The sequence below is a fragment of the Vigna unguiculata genome, chromosome 9 (genome assembly GCF_037176805.1).
Source record: "Vigna unguiculata cultivar grain cowpea cultivar isolate G323 ecotype 2 chromosome 9, ASM3717680v1, whole genome shotgun sequence".
NCBI classification, from domain to species: domain Eukaryota; kingdom Viridiplantae; phylum Streptophyta; class Magnoliopsida; order Fabales; family Fabaceae; genus Vigna; species Vigna unguiculata.
The window spans coordinates 40,558,158-40,576,856 of NC_140800.1; the positions used below are offsets into that span (position 1 = coordinate 40,558,158).

The 18,699-nt window shown below is 31.5% G+C and overlaps 2 protein-coding genes across 2 annotated transcripts; one reads left to right on the forward strand and one right to left on the reverse strand.

The window, feature by feature from the left end:
- Positions 1-4,363: 4,363 nt before the first annotated feature.
- On the reverse strand, positions 4,364-7,221 carry LOC114164871 (uncharacterized). The gene is made up of 2 exons (XM_028049644.2): positions 7,113-7,221; positions 4,364-6,075 (listed from the first exon to the last, which is right to left on the reverse strand). The coding sequence occupies exon 2, from the start codon at positions 6,054-6,056 to the stop codon at positions 4,593-4,595; it is 1,464 nt and encodes a 487-aa protein (XP_027905445.1). The 5' UTR covers positions 6,057-6,075; positions 7,113-7,221; the 3' UTR covers positions 4,364-4,592.
- Positions 7,222-13,903: 6,682 nt separating this feature from the next.
- Positions 13,904-18,487, forward strand: LOC114164094 (uncharacterized). The gene is made up of 6 exons (XM_028048608.1): positions 13,904-14,085; positions 15,758-16,946; positions 17,038-17,088; positions 17,162-17,260; positions 17,611-17,775; positions 18,130-18,487. Exons 2-6 carry the CDS (start codon positions 15,771-15,773, stop codon positions 18,277-18,279), a joined length of 1,641 nt encoding a protein of 546 aa, XP_027904409.1. The 5' UTR covers positions 13,904-14,085; positions 15,758-15,770; the 3' UTR covers positions 18,280-18,487.
- The last annotated feature ends 212 nt before the right edge of the window (positions 18,488-18,699 follow it).

The window sequence follows — 18,699 nt, forward strand, 5'->3', positions numbered from 1 at the left end:
GAATGAATTATTTTAACAAAAATTGAAATTCTATATATTTAGAAGAGTTATTTAGTTATTTAAAATTTATGAATTGAAATTTATGTAATAATTGAAAAGTTTTACATTTGTATTTTCACTTTTACATTTGTTGTTGTTTTTGTGTATGTTTCTTAGCTCGGTTGAGATTGAGATTAAGATATAAAACGATTTGGATTTAGATGTCGTTGTTGAAAATTACAATAAAAAAGTATTACTTTTAGATGTCATTGGTGGAAATCATAATAAAAAATAATACTTTCAATAAAGTTATTATCACTATACACATAGAGATATACACCAAGATACATAAACAAACATACACACGAACAAATAAAGAGACATAAACAATGACCCACCCAAACAACTAATCATGTAATTTTTTTTCTTCAAAAACTGCAAACATTTATACAATATTTTTAACACAAATTACAAACTATTTTGTGTAATTTTTATGATAAAAATCATAAATTTTCTCATAATTTTGTGAAAAAAATTACAAAATCTCCAATGGTATATAACTATTCCCAAATCCTCCGTTCACTCAAGAACATTATTAAATTATGATGACAACTTTCGAATCAACTTTCATTTATATAGTACTTTTATATTATTTTCTCCTCAATATAACCAAGTTTTAACATGATTTCTTATTCTGCATGCTTCGAAATAAACATTAATAAATTTGTGTGTACCGTTGTAATCAATAAAAATTTGCATGTACTTGTTAAGGGCCATAATTCTTTCTCATTGTCCACAATCATCACCTACATCAAACTCTTTATTAACAAGTATTATATCATTATTATTGGCAACTTAGGGATACTCAAGATTGTATCCATCGTCAACACTAACCTAAATTATAATAAATTATAATATTGAAGATCACGTAATTGGAGAATAATCTCTTATATCAAAAGCATACTCACAAAAAAAATAGAAACACGATATCTGTAAGTCTATATATAAAAAAAAAAATATTACTCAATATCCAGTATTCCTAACCAAAACTACAAATATTCTCATGCAGTTTTCTGACAAAAAGTGTACAACATTTCATATAACTTTTTTTTGACAATAATTATGAATTTTTTTTTATACAATTTTTCGGATAGAAATTATAAATCTTCTTAAACAATTTTTTCAGACAAAATGTCCAAATCACCCTGCAGACAATTCTCAAATCAATTATTTATTTGTATAATATTTCCTAGTGCTCCCTTTTTCATATTTCATGGGAGACTTTAGTGATCTCACTTGACAACCAATAGTCATGTACTCATCAATTATCAGAATATTATTAACTCGACACTACTTTTTTAAACGACTTGACAATGATTTTTTTTTTTTGAAGTTATAATTAATCGTGATTTTTTTTTTTCAAAATGATAATATTTTTTAGCTTAAAGTTATATTATTATTTTTCTAATGTTTATGAAAAGAATTTGTTTGAATCTTGACTATTAATATTTTTAAGAAAGGAAAAAGAAAGTTCCAACAGACAAAATATATCATTAATCAAAACACTAATTCATTGAGTTTTGGCCCGCACGCAACCATAACAGCAATGTTTGAAGTCTCAACAAAAAAATGCTTTCAAATTACTTTTTTTTTTCACTTTCCAGATATGAAAAGCACCACACCACAATAACAAAATGCGAAACTAAATTCGTCAACGCACGAGAGAAAATGGTACAGAACTAAGAATTATGTAACTCGTGGTGTAAATGTTAAAAAAGAAGAAGTAATAATAATATTAATAAAAGAGAAAATGATGAGGGTAAAATGGGTTATGTTTACATAACATAATGGAGCATTGAATGAGTTGACACAATGTAAACCTAATTTGTGTCGTACAAACATTGTCAAAAACACTTAAATGCATCGTGGCCCATGCCCTACTCTCACATAATAATGCCTTATCATGTGTCGGATCAAATACTAGCCCAACATCTACAATTTCAAACACTGTTTGCCTCTTTCCAAACACAACCACGCACCGATTCGTATTAGTCTTTTCTGGTTTCAATAACAAGTTTTTATTTAATAATAATAAGGTATTATGGTTAGAAATATAAAATAAAAGTCTAAGTTCCACATCGATTAAAAATAGAAAGTAAAGTATTATATAAAAATAAATATCCATAGATCTATTGTCTTAAAATTTTGGGTTGAGAATTAGGTTAATGTCTTATGTAGTTAGGTCTAAGTTTCATTCATGTTGTATCTCTTCGGTAACACACATTCCTTAAAAACCTAATAATTATTACAAAAATATTAAAAGGTCTAATTTGAATTTGAATTATTTTTACGATTTGATAAAAAAAATAGGGTTGAGTTAAAAGAATTATATCTATTTATTTTTTAAAATTTAGAAACTAAAATATATCAAAATTTATAACAAAGTTTCATACAAAGATAAATTTTAATTTCACGTTAAAATTGAGAGTTTTAATTCAACAAAAGATTAGAGTCTATAACCTTTGGAAATAATAAAAATTAAATTTTGACAACTTTATATTATAATTTGAGATGACATTTATTAAGTAATTTTAAAATTTAAAAAAATTAAAAAAAGTTAGAAATCATTTATAATATATTAACTCAAATATAAGAGAAATTTTTCAAAATTTAATTTAAACGATATAAAGAAAGTTGTCTCGTGTTGATCCCTTGTTGTAACACAATTTAGTTTCATCCCTGGTTGATAACTTGCTCCCTATCCTTAACAAGTTCAGAAAACACACCACAACCAACCTCCAACATTTTTCTGTCTTGTCTCTTCGCCTTTTTGAATCTCTCAGTAGTCACTTTCCAACCCAACCAAGCGTACTAGAAAACATGTCCAAAATCTCATGAATCTAACCTAAGAACAGGACCCACCAAAAACACAACCAACTTCTCCAAGAAACATTTTTCTTCCACTGTACTCATTTCATAAGAGATTAATATACGCTATCAATTCATTCATTCATTCTGTGAATACTTTTATTTCTCTTTCTTCCTCCCAATCCTTCTCCATTGAAAAAACACAAATCTCATGTATCCGCTAAAAATGGAATCTTTTCAAAATCAGACAACTCTGAATGGACTCAAATCTAAACTTCAAAATTTTTTCAAAATCCAATTTTCATAAAATAAGAGACAAGAGGGGTGTGGCCCAAACCCAAGAAACATTTTTTTTTTCTCAAATCGAATCTTAAAGTTGACAATTTTACATACCAGGAAAATACACGAATGACTTCCTAGAAAAATGAATCTGACTGGTGCCAACATCATAGTAATTCACGAATTTCAAGTTTGAGAAGAAACATTCGTTATTGCTACACAATTTCCTGAAACCCGCTGCGCAATTAACAGAAATCTTCCATTTATATCAATCATTTCAGCATGAAGCTACACGGCAACGTAATTTCTGTAAGAAACTTCTTTGTTTCTTATCCTATAAAAGCACAAACTAGCACTCGCGTATGATCATCTGTTATAGTAGCTTCTACGTGAGCAAATGAAGAGACAGAAATCTACACCACTCATTAGACAAATACACAGGTCTATAAAGAAACTGAAGACTCTGATGCACTCTTGGCGAGTGCATTCCACTGTATCCTCAAGTTTAAAACAAAGATGGTGCAGTTTGTTCCACAAACGAATGAACCAGCAAAGGTTCCTTGTGGATGAAGAAATCACTGAGGATTATATGCTTCGATGTAGAACAACAATGGCGTGTGCTTCAGAAGATGATATTGATAAAAGGGCTGAGATTTTTATCGCAAAATTCCGGCGACAACTAAGCTTGGAGAGTATAGCTTATTCTGAAACAAAGTATATTATATAAGAGATAGTTTTTATGTGACTAACTATAATAAAGTGATTCAATGGTTATTTTTTCAAGTTTTTTTTTTTTTTTTATGTGTGAAATTTGTGTGTTGGGGTTTTTATTAAATAAGTCGACATTGTTTGAAGTACATGTTGTATTGTATTACGTGTTTTTTTTTTTCCTTTTCTGGTCGATTATGGACTTGTAGGAACTGTCTTGAAGACTTCTTAATTTGGATTTCTTCTTGCTAAAGAAACACTGAAAGTGTTTCTTAAATATGTTGTACACAGCTGAAAATTCCACCCTTTCTCTTTCATTCATTTGCTTCAATCAGTGATAGAACACTTACAGAAGACTCTGGTATTCAAGTGAGTAATATGAAGATATAAGTAAGAAATAGGTAAAAATTTGTATATAAATATACCAAATGCAAATATAGAAAAATGAATAACTCAAATGAACACGTGAATGTTGAAAAAACTAATATCTTATAATATTTTAAAGTGTAAATTTACAAGTACACAATAATTAAAATAACAAGTATGAATTTAAATTATGTAATTATATATACATAAGTAAATTAGTGGAATACATTTGTGAAACTCAATTAGCTGAGAAAATCCAACAAATGTTTAACATGTTTTTCCCATCTTTGTGTAAGAAAGGTACAAACATTAAAATGTGTTTAATTTAAGTATTGTTCTTCTTTTTTCTACTTCATTCTCCTATCTCGTATATATTTTACACATGGTTTTGTTCATTTTTGATGGTCGATGACATTTTGAAATGCACCTGCCAATGCTTTTACACTATTCCTCCTTGCTTTCAATTTTCTCTCTTTCTCCTCAATGGAATCATTGGATACAGAAGTTTCAGTTTCTTTGCCCTTTTCCACAACATCACTTGTTTCTTCTCTTTCTTCTTTAACTTCATTCTCTGCAACCTTTTCTTCTTGAGCTTCATTTTCTACACCTTCATTCTCTACTTTACTTTCTCTTTCTTCTTCCATTGAATCTTTAACATCTGCATCACTTCTTCCTTCTTCAACCTCCTTTCTCTCTTTTACTACCTCCACTTCATTGTTGCTCTCACTCTCACAAACTTCTTCTACAACTCCACTTTCTGTTTTTTCCTCCTCTTCTTTAACCTCAACTTCTTTAATTGCTGAATCATGAATCTCTGGAATGTTGCATTCAGTTTGATTTGTATCATCATTTTCTTTCTGTTTCTCTTCTTCCAAAACACTAGGAACGTCCCTCTCATTATCCTCTTCAACATGAGGTTTACCTGTCTCCTCAAGCTTCTGTTTACACTCTTCATGATCATCATGATTATGCTCATTCTCTTCAGGATCATGCTCACGCTCTTCAGAATCATGCTCGTGTTTATGATCATGGTTTTCAGAATTATCTTCATGTTTCTGCTCTCCATGGTCATCCCCTTTCTGCTCATCTTCATGATCTTGCTCACATTCTTCATTACCATGTTTCTCGTGATGAAGCTCACGCTCACGCTCATGCCCATGTTCATTTTCATTTTCATTTTCATGTTCAGAGTCAACTACTTGATGTGTCAGTTTTTCTGTATTATTCACTTTTCCCACTTCTTCAACCACTTCACTTGCACACTCTTTACCTTCTTCTGGTTGAGCACTTTTGCTACTCTTTGAAATGTTATTTGACTCATGTTTAGGGTTTGAAGCAGAAGCATTAGTGTTACTACTCTTCTTAACAACTTTCCCACTTGATGATTGCGTTCTTCCTGGTGGGGTCTTTGTAACTCTATCAGAAGCAGGTTTCGAAGTAATTTTATTGGGAAGACTTGAAGCTCGAAGAGGAACATTTCTTTCTCGTGGACCATTCCTTTCTCGCGGACCAGGGGACACAAGAGCTTTGTGTTGCCTTGAAGGAGAAGGTGAATGAGTTTGTCTGTGAACTCTCGAAGATGATGATGGTTCAAGAGATCTTCTTCTGTTTAGAGTGGGTTTTGATGGAGGATCATTCTTAGGGAGCTTGAAAGAAGAGTGGGAATCAAGACGTTTTGAACTTATAGTGGGTTTTAGATAATTAGGGATTTGTTTCTCCGATGTGGGATTTGAAGTGCCCTTGTTCGTTGAGGATGATCTTGTTACGGTCTTCCTGGTGCTTGTGGTTGAAGAATTTGAAGATGGAACCTTCTTCTCCTTCCCCACCACACTCGTGTCTTTTGTTTTTGTTGCCATATATAATTACCAAGCTCACCTATAAATATGTTAAAAAAAAAAACATACATATCTTAATATGTTGTATTATAAATTATATTTTTTTTCAATATCCTAAATGATGATTAAGATTTGATAAAATAGTTTTCTTATACAAAATATTGTTTTTAAAATTATTTGAGATATATTATTCATAAAACCCTTTTTTTAAAACTCTTTCATAAAGTTATCAACCATCTTACCTTACACTCTCTTTTATTTTTTTGTTTCTTGTATAAAAGACTTAGTAATTATTATTTCTGTTTGCTTTATTGTTGTGCAAATCTAATTCTATCGTATTTCTCAATATGGGGCCTTTTTTCTGCATCATAATTATGACTAAGAAATTTTGAGTGTTTATAATATATATGTATACGAGGATTAAATCAATTTTCAGCAAAAAAAAATTAAAAAAATTACACAAACCTAAAATGATGTGTACAATTGGTTTTTTCTTCTTCTTCTTAGAACATACAAATAAAAAATGAAACGAGTTCAACTCAATCACATATGATACAACATAGACATGATCACAATTAATTAAAAAAAAGTATCTACAATAAATGATAAAAAAAAAACTCAGAAAAATAACATGAAAAGTCTACTCCAACTTTATCCAAAAAAAAATCTATACAAACTCCTGAAAATAAGAAAGTTTGTCATAATTGAACATCTAAGCTCATTATTACATATTCCTTCTTTGCATCGAAATCCTCCACATTAATGTATTATCGTCCCAATATTTGTTTTTAATCACTAACAAATTCATTGCAAATGAAAAGAAAAGATGAAGAGATATCCTTAATTAATTATGATCAATTAATCATGATGTGTGGAATGTGAACAGTTTTAAAAATAATAAATATGTTCCTTGAAAATGCAAAGAGAAGAAAAACAAGTAATGGGCATGTGGCACAATGATTACCTTACACTTCTTTTTTGGTGGCAGGAGAAGCAAACAATATTCAAAATCTCGATGCAAATTGAAGCTAAAAAGAGTAAATTTACAACAACCAAAGTCAGGTTCAGAAAACGTACCTTCATAAAAGAAAGTTCATGGAAGAGTGAATTTGTGGGCACACACAGAAAATTGCTTTGGAAGATGAGAATATATGAAGAAAGAGGCAAAACGAAAGAAAGAAAAAATGGTTGGATGATAAAAATCAGAAAAAAATGGGATTTTGATATCTAATAATATCATAAATAAGCGTAAATTTTGCACACACTTTAAGGTTGTAAAGGTGTTTGTGAAGTTAACCTAGGTTTTTTCAACAATGAATTGACTTATTTTATCAGACAAAACCGAAATAACTGGGTTCGAGAGTTGACCTTTTCCATTATAATCCAAAACAAATAAAACAAAAATGTTTTCAACCGCCATTTTTCTTCAAATTTAAGCTCGGAGTATATGCATTGTATTTGATATTTATTTCACATATATTTAATAACTATCTTGCAGCATAGTTCATCGCAAGTTTAAATATGAAAAAATAAATCTTGATAATTATCCCCAGATATAATGTAAACATTATCCCCAGATAATTTCAATTGCCTTAAAAAAAATACGTAAAGAAAATAGAAAGTTGGACGTGGACTAATGCAACTATATCTTAAAGATCATGTTTTTACGTAACGGATAAGAGCTTTTTTGGATTCGCTTTCTCAATTAATGAAAAATGCTAATTGAAGTTTAGTTGAGAAAAACAGCTTCTTTGTAAGTAATGTAATAAACGTATTTGTAAAGATGGAAGAACAGAATTTTAATTATCCTATAATTTTTTTTTTCTTTTGCATATTGTCGTTAATTTGGAATATATATAAACCACTTAAGTGAATTATAATAATTATTATTATTTAGTTTTCCCTTATTGGGCCTGGCCCAAGTAGAGATGACGTGGTATGGGCGGTTAAAGCCGGAGAATTGTGGTGGCATTGCATTTGGCAGTATGTATAACCCTTTTTAATTTTTTTTTATCCGTTCAATTTTTTATTTTTTATTTTTTTTTTTGTCGTTAATGAACACTGTGATGTGAGAATTGAGAAAGGTCACTGTCTACTTATATATTTGCATTCACATTTATTAGAAAATAGTGATACGCAACTGAGGATTAAAATTTATAGTTAGAGAGAGACATGTGGTTTGCTCCATTTTTATTGTCATTGGGTTAGAAAATAGCATGGCCTCGCAATTTTAAAAAACCGCCAAATACGTTTTTTTCCTTTTTATTTTAGTATTGGTTGGTTCATAGGTTGTCTGTGACATGGAACTCCATTTGGCACTTCATGTTGTAGCTAAAAATGTGGAAAAATCTTGATTATACATTAATGGGTAGGAAGAATCGGAGGAACCCACCAACACAGCACCTTGAAAGGTGTTGCCTTTGATGAAGAAATAGTTTTGTTGGTGAAGATGTGAGGTTTTTCTGAAGGAAGAAAATACCGTACCAAATTATAAACAAATTTATATAGGATTTCATTTCGATAGGAAAGAAATTGAGGTCTAAAATAATTTAAATACTATTTTTTTTATTATTTGAAATATTTTTTAAGAATAAAATCATAATAATATAGTAATTGTTTTAAAGTAAATAATAACTTAACGGTATATTTTTATTTATATATTAGTTATCTTATGATAAATTGTAGGATTAAGTATGTTTTTAGTCCCTGAATTTTGATTCAAAATTGAAATTTGTCTATGTCCGAAACTTTGATACATTTTGATTCTTAAACTTTACAAATAAATGAATATAGTCATTTTAATCCAATTACAATAACTTCTTTTAAGGTGTCGAATGCATTTTCTAGAAAATATTAAACCGGAAATGTGTTAAACGGTGTAAACAGCTCCAATATTAACATGATTGAGTTAAAATAATTAGTTTAAAAAAACTATTTTTATTTATTTTTTAAGTTTAGAGACCAAAATATATTAAAATTTTAGACAAAAATAACTTTCAATTTTGAATCAAAATTCAGGGACTAAAAAGCATATTTACCCTAAATTTTAACATACCTTAAATTTCTAAACAGAAGAGAAGTTTTGGGTTGGGAAGGGTTGAGGGTGTCTCAGCAGACCAATAACTCCAATAAGTATGTGGTGGCTAAGGGTAAGCATAGTGGAGGAAGACAATTTGTCCATTATTATAAATGGAGTGAGTGAGTGAGTGGTCCAAATTGGGCAGTGCCTACCCCACTGGTATGTAGCCAGATAGATGAGGTTAAGTTTATGTATGTATTTGGTGCCAAACAAAAAACGAAAAAAAGTTACATCAGCAGAGGAAATGAGAGTGGTGGAGGCACGCGCCATTCCCTCTCCGTCTCACACTTGGCTTACATGCACCCAGTCAAATACCGTCATCTGTTTTTTCTTTCATCCGATAACTTTTCTTTCTCTTTTTTTTTATCTTAATATATAATATAATTTATTATTTAATATATATATATATATGTGTATTTATGTATATTGGAATTATGGGTGGCGTTTGGAAATATGTATATCTGAAAAACGGGGTAGGTAGACGTAGTTGACCAGGTGAGTGATTAATAATAATAATTAGGTTGCAATATGATAAGTGAGAGTGCTTAGAGCATGGTCCCATTTGGTATTTGTAGTGGTTAAGTGGGGATATAACTTGAAAACTTTTACAAAACAATTTATGGACATTTAATTAATGTACTTTTCAATGCCTGTTACAATTTTTGTTGACTTCAACTACTATTATGTTTTGGGTATAGGAACCTAGAGCCTACTAAAGAACTCCTCTGATCTTACTCCTCTTCTTAGTATTGCGATAACTTCTTCTCCAAGAAATTCACTCCTTTGCTCGATCGGCTGGGCTGACGATCGGGGTACCTGTCTAAAAAGCTTCGATGCTTAAGTCAGTAAGGAACCGATCGGAGTATCAGTGTATCTGCTGTAATAAATGCGAATTAAAGATCCCCACCAACCTACCTTTGGGCCCTATTTATAGTTTTCGGTGTGGGCCTGATTAGGGTTTCTTAATCGCGGCCCAATGATCCTCTAATCTAGATTACTGACTCGCTTAACGTTAATTAATCCGATTGACTGGTTGTTTGGCTGTGCGACCGATGGCTGCCTGACTGGACTAGTTATATCCTGTTTTGAACAAGTGAATAATTCGTGTATGGCTGATCGATCGATGGATGCATATAAAGAACTACGTGAATCTAAAGAGTCTTATCGATCGATCGACCTGATGGTTGGTCCACTGACTGTCCTTTATTAGGTTAAGGTGTTGTTCGTGTGGGGCCGATCCACCGATGTTCCATTGCGGACCAGAATGTCACTCGTTTGACTGTTACCGATGGACCGATGGTCCTATATAGTTCATTCGTCAGGCCGTTCAATCGATGGTTGCTCACGATGCGATGTGATTTATTCGTAGAACCGATGGACCGATGATCCTATATAGTTCATTCATCAGACCGTTCGACCGATGGTTTCTGGTGATGCGATGTGATTTATTTGCAGAACCGATGGACCGATGGTCCTATGTAGTTCATTCGTCAGACCGTTCGACCGATGGTTTCTGGTGATGCGATATGATTTATTTGCAGAACCGATGGACCGATGGTCCTATGTAGTTCATTCATCAGATCGTTCGACCGATGGTTACGTTTTATATACGAGCTTTCCCGGCCTCATCCGATGGGCCTGAAGACTGACCCTGACCGATAGACCGATGAGACATACAATACATATTCCTTTGAGACAAATCCAATCAGTAATAAAGTGCATCAAGCACCGTTGGATTAAGAGTCTCACTTATAGATGATCATTTCATTTTTGTTGCAAACATATAAAATAAAATGTTTCAAATAGGTTAAAAATTAGAATTTGCAAAACTAAGAGGGAAAAAATTATTGGTCTACATGTCAGACGTTTCTACACGTTCAACGTAAAAATAAATTATTATGTTGGACGATACTAAGGTTGATGCAAAAAATCTGTGAAAAGAAAATATATTGAAATAAATATTTATAAGCTTAATTGAGTTTAGCATAGTGCATGAATGATTTTGGTAGAGTGAAATAATGATTAGATAATAAAAAGGGAAAACTTAAAAAAGAAAAGTTAAACCACACGAAGAAAATTAAATAGTAGATTTTTAAAGATAGGAAAATTTTAATATAACGACCAAATTTTAACAACTTTTTGTTACAATGACAAAAAACCTTGTTCTGATATTTAAAAAATGTTTACATCAAACATCGATGTAAAGCATATATATCACATTTCATAAAACATTATAGAATCCAACGTAAATGAACAATTTTTCGTGAAACATAAAGATAACCGACATAAATCGTTTTAAATTGCGACTACGATATATTTTTTTTACGTGAACTTCTCGTTGACAAACGTAAAACAGATGACATAATACTAAGTTTAATATTAGTGACATATAACACACTAATATAAAAATTTGTAGGTTTAAGATGATAAAATTGTATACAAATTTCTAAAATAAATATAACTATAACATGTAATTATAAGGAACAAAACAATATAACTAAAATAGCCTTTTTAATTAATCAAGTTTAATTAAAGGTTCGACAAATAACATAAATAAACTATTGATTTAATTAACAAATAATAATTAAACTATTTTTTTTATTATAGAACTGATTTATTATAAAAAAAATCAATTATAAGCACTGATTTAATTAAACTATTTTATCATATAATTATAAGGACTAATTTATTTATAAAAAATTCAAAGGCTAGTTTTTTTTTCTCGTTGATATGTTAAATCAGATTTTCAATTTTTTAAAGATTAAATTTACCCAATTTCATTTTACTTGCCTAATCCGCCACCATTATGCATCCACACACATGTATTTTAAATGAGAACATTTTGTATACTTTCTTTTTTACAAGTTACGTATTTTTCTAAATCAAGCATTTTGAACCCAGAAAAAATTTCGTGTTTTGTTATCAAATTTATTAACATTCTTAGAGATACATACATGAGATATTATTTATTTTTAAATTTTAATACCTGTCACGTGTTTCAATAAGCTAATAAAATAATATTTATAAATTAATTTTAATTTGAACTCCATCTAAAGACATTTGGTATCTTATTTTTATATTTCTATTCATCTTAAATATTATCATTTTAAACTTTGTTCAGAAATAGTTTAAAAATTATTTCATTATTTACCAATTAAGTATTTGTAAATAAGAATGGTAATGCGGGTTGGTTCCTCTTGGATTTGGTCTCAAGAAAAAGTTAGGTCAATTTATCTCGTATCAAAAATATGAGTTAATTTTTTTGATATATTCGCATAATTTTTGGTGAACAGATTTACGAACTGGACCACGATTCATATAATAAATTATTTATTTTGTAATTTCTTTTTTACAAAACATTAGATACAAGATTTTAATAATTATATTTTTATTTAATTGAATTAGTATAAATAATAAATGTTTTAAATTTATTTTTTAAATACGTAATAATTATAATTTCTAATTTTAAAATATTTTTTTATTAAAAATATAATTGACTTTAAATTTGATTGTAATGAGAAAATAAATATAAATGAAAAATTACTTTAAGATAGAGAATAAACAAAAACAATTGCTTAAAATAAACATATGACGCGTAATATTAATTCTACTAAATTTAAGTCGATGTCAACTATCCTATTTGCAAATATTTGCATTTAATTCAATTATTTTTAATTAATTTAAATATAGTATAATATGTTAATGTGACATTTGCATCATATGATTTTAAAAAAGTAATACAACTTAAAATTTTAAGTTATATTTAATTTATAAATGAAAAATATAATTATTTATTTATTTATTTTTAAATGCGGTAATCTTATTTTTTTACCTTTTTAAATTTCTTTCTGATTTTTTAGAGTTAATTCACATAATTTTATCCATTAAAAAGTGATATACTGATAATTGATAATATACATTTTTTATTGAAATAAATAGTTTTTAAATTTATTCTTTTTTATCGAGAGTACACTAAACATCTCTGAGCACGAGAGATACTATTTAAATAAAAAATTTATTGAAAATATAAAAGAAAACCAACAGTATAGAAGATTGGGTAATTTTATATTATTTTTTCAGAATAAAAGATAATCTCTAGTACTATATGAGAAATTCACCAAAAGAAAAAAGGTTAAAGATTTTTTTCACTTGCTCTTTCTGGAATGTGCCACAGAGAGAAAGAAGAAAGATGTTTTGTTTGATTTAATTAAATTAAATTTATTTATCCAAGTCTATTATTACTCATTAACTGGTGATATTATTTCCTTTATAAAAATTATTATGACAGTATTCTTTATTTTCCAAAAGAGGTACGAAATATTCACATTTATATTATTTTTTAATGTATAAAATTATATGTTTTGTATCAATAATTTTGACTTACTTCGAATATTTAAAAGAAAGATTTTATCATTCAAAATAATTATTTTCCACTTAAATGTATGCTTGTCATCCTCATAATATACCTTTCATATAAAAACATGATCACTTGACATTATTATTTATGAAATTTTTTTCTAATAAAAAGCATGTTTAAAAATCATTGAAATAAAAATATATAATTATATCTGTCATGTGTAAATTAACTTTCCATTCCTTTCTTGCGCCCACAAAATGAACCTCACATTGGTTACTCCCACAGAGGTTCTTTGAGTGTGACACAACATTCAATCCACGCCCTCCATTTTTCACGCTCCAAATCAACGCTCCAGATCTCTTCCTCTCGCTCTTCAACTAGGACGGCGCCACAACGACCCTTTTCGGTTTTTTCCCCTCTCAGGTTCCGCTCCCTAACCATAAAATAATATAAATAAATAAATAAATAAATAAACTTATTATTAAAACAGCTTCATTGGATTAGAATACTGAACATTGCTTCTCTCTTTCTCTCTGTATCAAACCTCTTCTCTTTCTCTCTTTTCTATTCTCCCTTCTCTGTTCCTTCCACCTTTCAAACCGCAACAAAACGAGGTAGTGACAGAATTCAAAGTTTTTGCCTCTGCTCAAGCAATTCTGGTTTATTTATTGTTTTTCAATCAATCTTAATTGAAAAAATGGATGATTCAAATTTGTTTGTGTGTATCAGTTTTATGGCGTTGGTCCATGGCCATGTGTATATTTTTGTTTATAGATATTAATAATAAACGATATTTGGTTTATGAATGAATTTTAATTTTGGTGGTGAAAATTTGGAATTAATGAATGGTGATGTTTGGTGGTGTGGGGGAATAGGTGGAGGTGGGATTTTTATTATAGTATTTAGGTGAAATGATTGGGTTTGGGTTTTTTGGATTGGGATTGGGATTGGGATTGGAGTGAGTATGGTCAATGGTGTGGTTAGTGTTGAGCTTCTTTTCAGCGCTGAAATAGCGGAGACGGAGTCTTTGTGATTGTGTGGAGAATATTTGATGCAAACCTTCGTCCTTTCAAAACGAAGCGTCCTTCCACTTTTTGAGGAATCAGCCCTTCACGCCCCCCGTTTACTCTTTTTCTTCTTCTTCGTTTTCTTCGTTTCTCGTTCGTTCTTTCACTCTTAAAATCATGTTCGTTTTTTGAGTTTTCTGGTTATTTAGAATAGGATGTTTTTGAGGATTTGGGGTTATGTGATTCCTCGTAAAAAATGTTGCTTTGCTTTTTGACCGGTCATGGTTCGTGACGGCTGGGGTGCGTCGTCATCTCATCGTGTATTGGTTTGCTATTTTCTGTTTCACTTCGTTTTTGAATTGGTCTGGATGAAGGTTACTGCTTCAGGTTTTTTGTAATGTTCAGAAGTTAGAGGAGAATCATCACGCTTAGATGATAGGTTCGGACCCTGTTGGTTCACGGGAAAGTTAGAAAAAAAAAACTCTGTTGGAGTTGGAGAGCCTTTATTTTAATGTATTTCTTGGAACTCTAACCATATGCGATTAGATTTTATATGTTTATCCTGTTAAACTTATTTTCTGCATATTTGTTTTATCCCTGTTAGCATTTCGTATTTTTTTTATAAATGCAATACTTTTCGATATTACCTGTTATTTCTTAACTTTTTGACATGTTATTCAATTCACTTGCTTCGGTACAGTTCAAATTCCCTGAGCATGTATTTGATTGAACATGCATGATTTAATAAATTGATTCTGCTGAGTCTACGATAATATTCTGAGAAATAAAGGATGAATTTGGCGTGAGAATAGCTTTAGTATTGTAACAATGTTTCACATTGATTGAATTTTCTAGTCAGAGCTTTCTGAGTGGTCACTGAGATTGGCTGCTTTTAGCTCCTTAACACACCACGATCATGTTGACAATCATTGTCTTATGAGACCCCTGTTTTATCTTATAAATTGCTGAAAATATTTATTTTTCTCCCTTTCACTTAAATGGTATGGTATATAAGACTAGTTTGTAACGGTTTTGTAGATATTAGTTAGGAAATTGGCCTATTCCTTGATGGTATCTGAACCCAAATTTATAGACCAAGGGTGTATGTAGTCTCTTGCCCAGTCTATATGTTGTTGCTTGAATTGAGTTCGGCACATAAGTGATTGCTATCAACATACTTGAAAAATTATAGTCTTATACAATATAGATTAAGGTTTTGACAATCGTGTAGCTTGTTGGAACTTTTTATGATCTAATACACTACGATAACTTGTTGCAGATTTGAAGGGAGTATGCCATTGATGGATGAATATTCTGGTAAAAGAGCCATTGATGGGATGGTAGTCCCTAGAAAGGGGGCGGGCCATGTGTTTAGAGACACTGCTAATGCTAAAGATCGAAATGGTCAGGTGTGCAGCCGCCTTACTTGCAGTAGCAGAGTCAACACTTCTAAAGGTGCTCAAATTGGTTCTTCTGAAAAAGGAAAATCCTTGAAACCTTCTATTCAATCTTCTTCTGCTGGAAAGGAAGCAGTTGGAAGCTCCTCTAGAACTTTTCCCAAGACTAGTAGCCCTGGAAAACCGCTTATAAAACCCCGGAAAAAACCATCATCTCAGTTAGAGACAGATTCATCTGAAACTAGTAGTGTATTGGATGAGTCAGAGGTTTCAAAAGTCGCCCCTTCCCCTGAAAAAAGTCAGAGAGGTCTTCAAGCTGAAATGGAAAAGACAGTGTCTGGTAGTGTCATGATGGAAGTAGGAAGCTCAAGTGTGGTATCCAATTCAAGATCTCGGAGGAATTTTCATCCAAAGTCTGGAATTAGTGGTCAGGAAATTAAAACCACTGGTCCAGTGATGCGTGCAGGTAGCAGTAGGTATGGATTGAGGAATCTCAAATGCAACTCTATTTCTGATGTCCTCCCTGCCGGCTGTTCACCTTCAGATTCAACCCTTAACAGAAGGAAGGAGATGATAAAAAAGAGGAATTGTGAAGGGGAAGGTAGTTCGTCTGCTAGAGGGAAGAAAATGAGCGGGTCTTCATTAGAAGGACGGAATTCTGGTTCCAGAAATGGCATATCCATTTCTGATTCAAGAATATCTAGGAATACTCCTCCTCACAGGGACAGGTCAGACAGCAACATGGCACCAGTTAGAACTCGAAAATCAATTAGTGGTCATGCCAGGGGAAGGCTTTCCAGCCAAGCAAATGCCAATCCCGTGTCACCCAATCACTCCCCTGTCATGGTACCTTCTTTGCCTCATTCTGGTGGTCGTAATGCTTCTGGTGTATCACATCGTACTTCTGTAGATAGTTCCTTAAGTTGTCCTAGCTCTCACAGTAGACCAGGTACTGGCAGTGAGGAGTTATATGGTGTTATGCCTGGCTCTCCTTCAGAATATGGGCTCACTCATTCTATAATGAATCTGGATAGCTTTCGACGGCGTTACAACGTGGATAGTATTGCTGAGGTAATTTTCACTACTAACATGAATATTACATTTTATTTTATCATGAGCTTTGGTTTAAGTTTATAAAATTAATTCTTCATAATTTATTTAGGTATTGTTGGCACTTGAGAGGATTGAACAAGATGTTGAGCTAACACATGAGGTAAATCCTGACTAAAAAAATCATTTGACAAAATGTACCAGTTATTTGATTCATTCATTTGGCGTCTTTGCAGCAAATTCGTTTACTGGAATCCAACTTGTTCCTTACTGGGCTTAACTTCTACGATCCGCATAGAGACATGCGATTGGACATCGATAACATGTCATATGAGGTTCGTTAATGTCATAAGTTGCTACAATACGGCTTGCTATATTTGTTAGCTTGTTTCCTCTTTTTTCTGATGATATCTACTGTGGCTTGATAGTTCTGTGATTACTACAGATTTGAATGAAAATATGCTTCAAAATACATGTTATTTAAGCAACATAGAGTATTATAACGTATCTTAAATGCTGTTCATTGGTAGTACGTTACTTCAACTTGTGAGGGAGTGATTTGAATTTAACTGAATTGCCGGAGATGGCTTTGAGAAGGGATTTTCTCTTTGTTATTGCATGCGGATTTTGTCTATATTTTATTTTCTAATCATTCTCACCTCCCAAAATTCTCTGGAAATGACAGCAACTTCTGGCTCTGGAAGAGAGGATGGGTTCTGTGAGCACAGCTCTAACAGAGGAAGCGCTGTCAGAATGTCTAAAGAAAAGTTTCTTCCAGTCTTCACCCTCTGGAAATGCAGTCAACAGTTGCAAGGAAGCCAAGGATGACACCAAATGCAGCATCTGCCAGGTACTTTTCACTAGTTAAATGGAGTCTTTTTGCACCTTTCATGGCAGAGAGTGTGCCATTAAGCATCATCATGACTCTAAGCTTTTCTCCATGATGGATTTATGATCTACCTGCATCTCCTGCGGGATTTCATTGACAATATCATAAAATTGATATTTGATTCCAGCAGAGCTAAATTAAATGTTGGTTGGCAAAAGGGTCTGCCACATTCTGTCCAATTGAAACTAGTATTTTTCTTTTGGTGTAAGGTTTATATAATCATTTAATACACACGTGTCCATTCATTGCAAAAAGGAATTCTGGACCAGCCGTAGCCTCTGAAACTGATATGCACTTAATTGACTTGATTTGTAGGAGGAATATGTGGTTGCGGATGAATTGGGGAGTTTGCATTGCGAGCACATGTATCATGTGGTTTGCATACAGCAATGGCTTCGGCTGAAGAACTGGTGCCCTATTTGCAAAGCATCTGTGGTACCTTCAAATTCATCCCCATCTCAATGATTCAATCAATTGCAATGTTAGGCCAGACGAGGGAGACTTATTTCTTTGTACCCCCTCCTTCTGTTCATTTTTTTCTTCATCACTTCTGTACAAAATGCAGTTGGTATTTTACTTATTTTTATTGCTCTTTTGTACATAGCCAATATTTTCATCCCTCTAATACAATAATCCAAGCCAATGGCTTGATAGACTGAAACTTCTATGTTAAGCTGCTGGTGCAATATCTTCTCTTACGTTGTTTTTTTTTTTTTCCAGTTCATTTAAGAAGCACTAAAGAATTTAAAGGAAAAGTAAAGTGTAGGCAAAAAAGCTGTTCTCTTTCTTTCATTATAATTCAACGTGTATTGCAAGTAAGGAGTTTTGCAACTTTTCAAAACCTGATGTTTAGGAATAGAGGAACTAAGCTTTATAGGTATCTTC

Excerpts from the sequence above, each read along its gene's own strand:
- LOC114164871 (XM_028049644.2), bottom strand. The coding sequence starts at position 6,056 with ATGGCAACAAAAACAAAAGACACGAGTGTGGTGGGGAAGGAGAAGAAG.
- LOC114164094 (XM_028048608.1), top strand. The coding sequence starts at position 15,771 with ATGCCATTGATGGATGAATATTCTGGTAAAAGAGCCATTGATGGGATG. Across the intron at positions 16,947-17,037 it reads ACGTGGATAGTATTGCTGAG|GTATTGTTGGCACTTGAGAG; the intron begins GTAATTTTCACT and ends TAATTTATTTAG. Across the intron at positions 17,261-17,610 it reads TCGATAACATGTCATATGAG|CAACTTCTGGCTCTGGAAGA; the intron begins GTTCGTTAATGT and ends TGGAAATGACAG.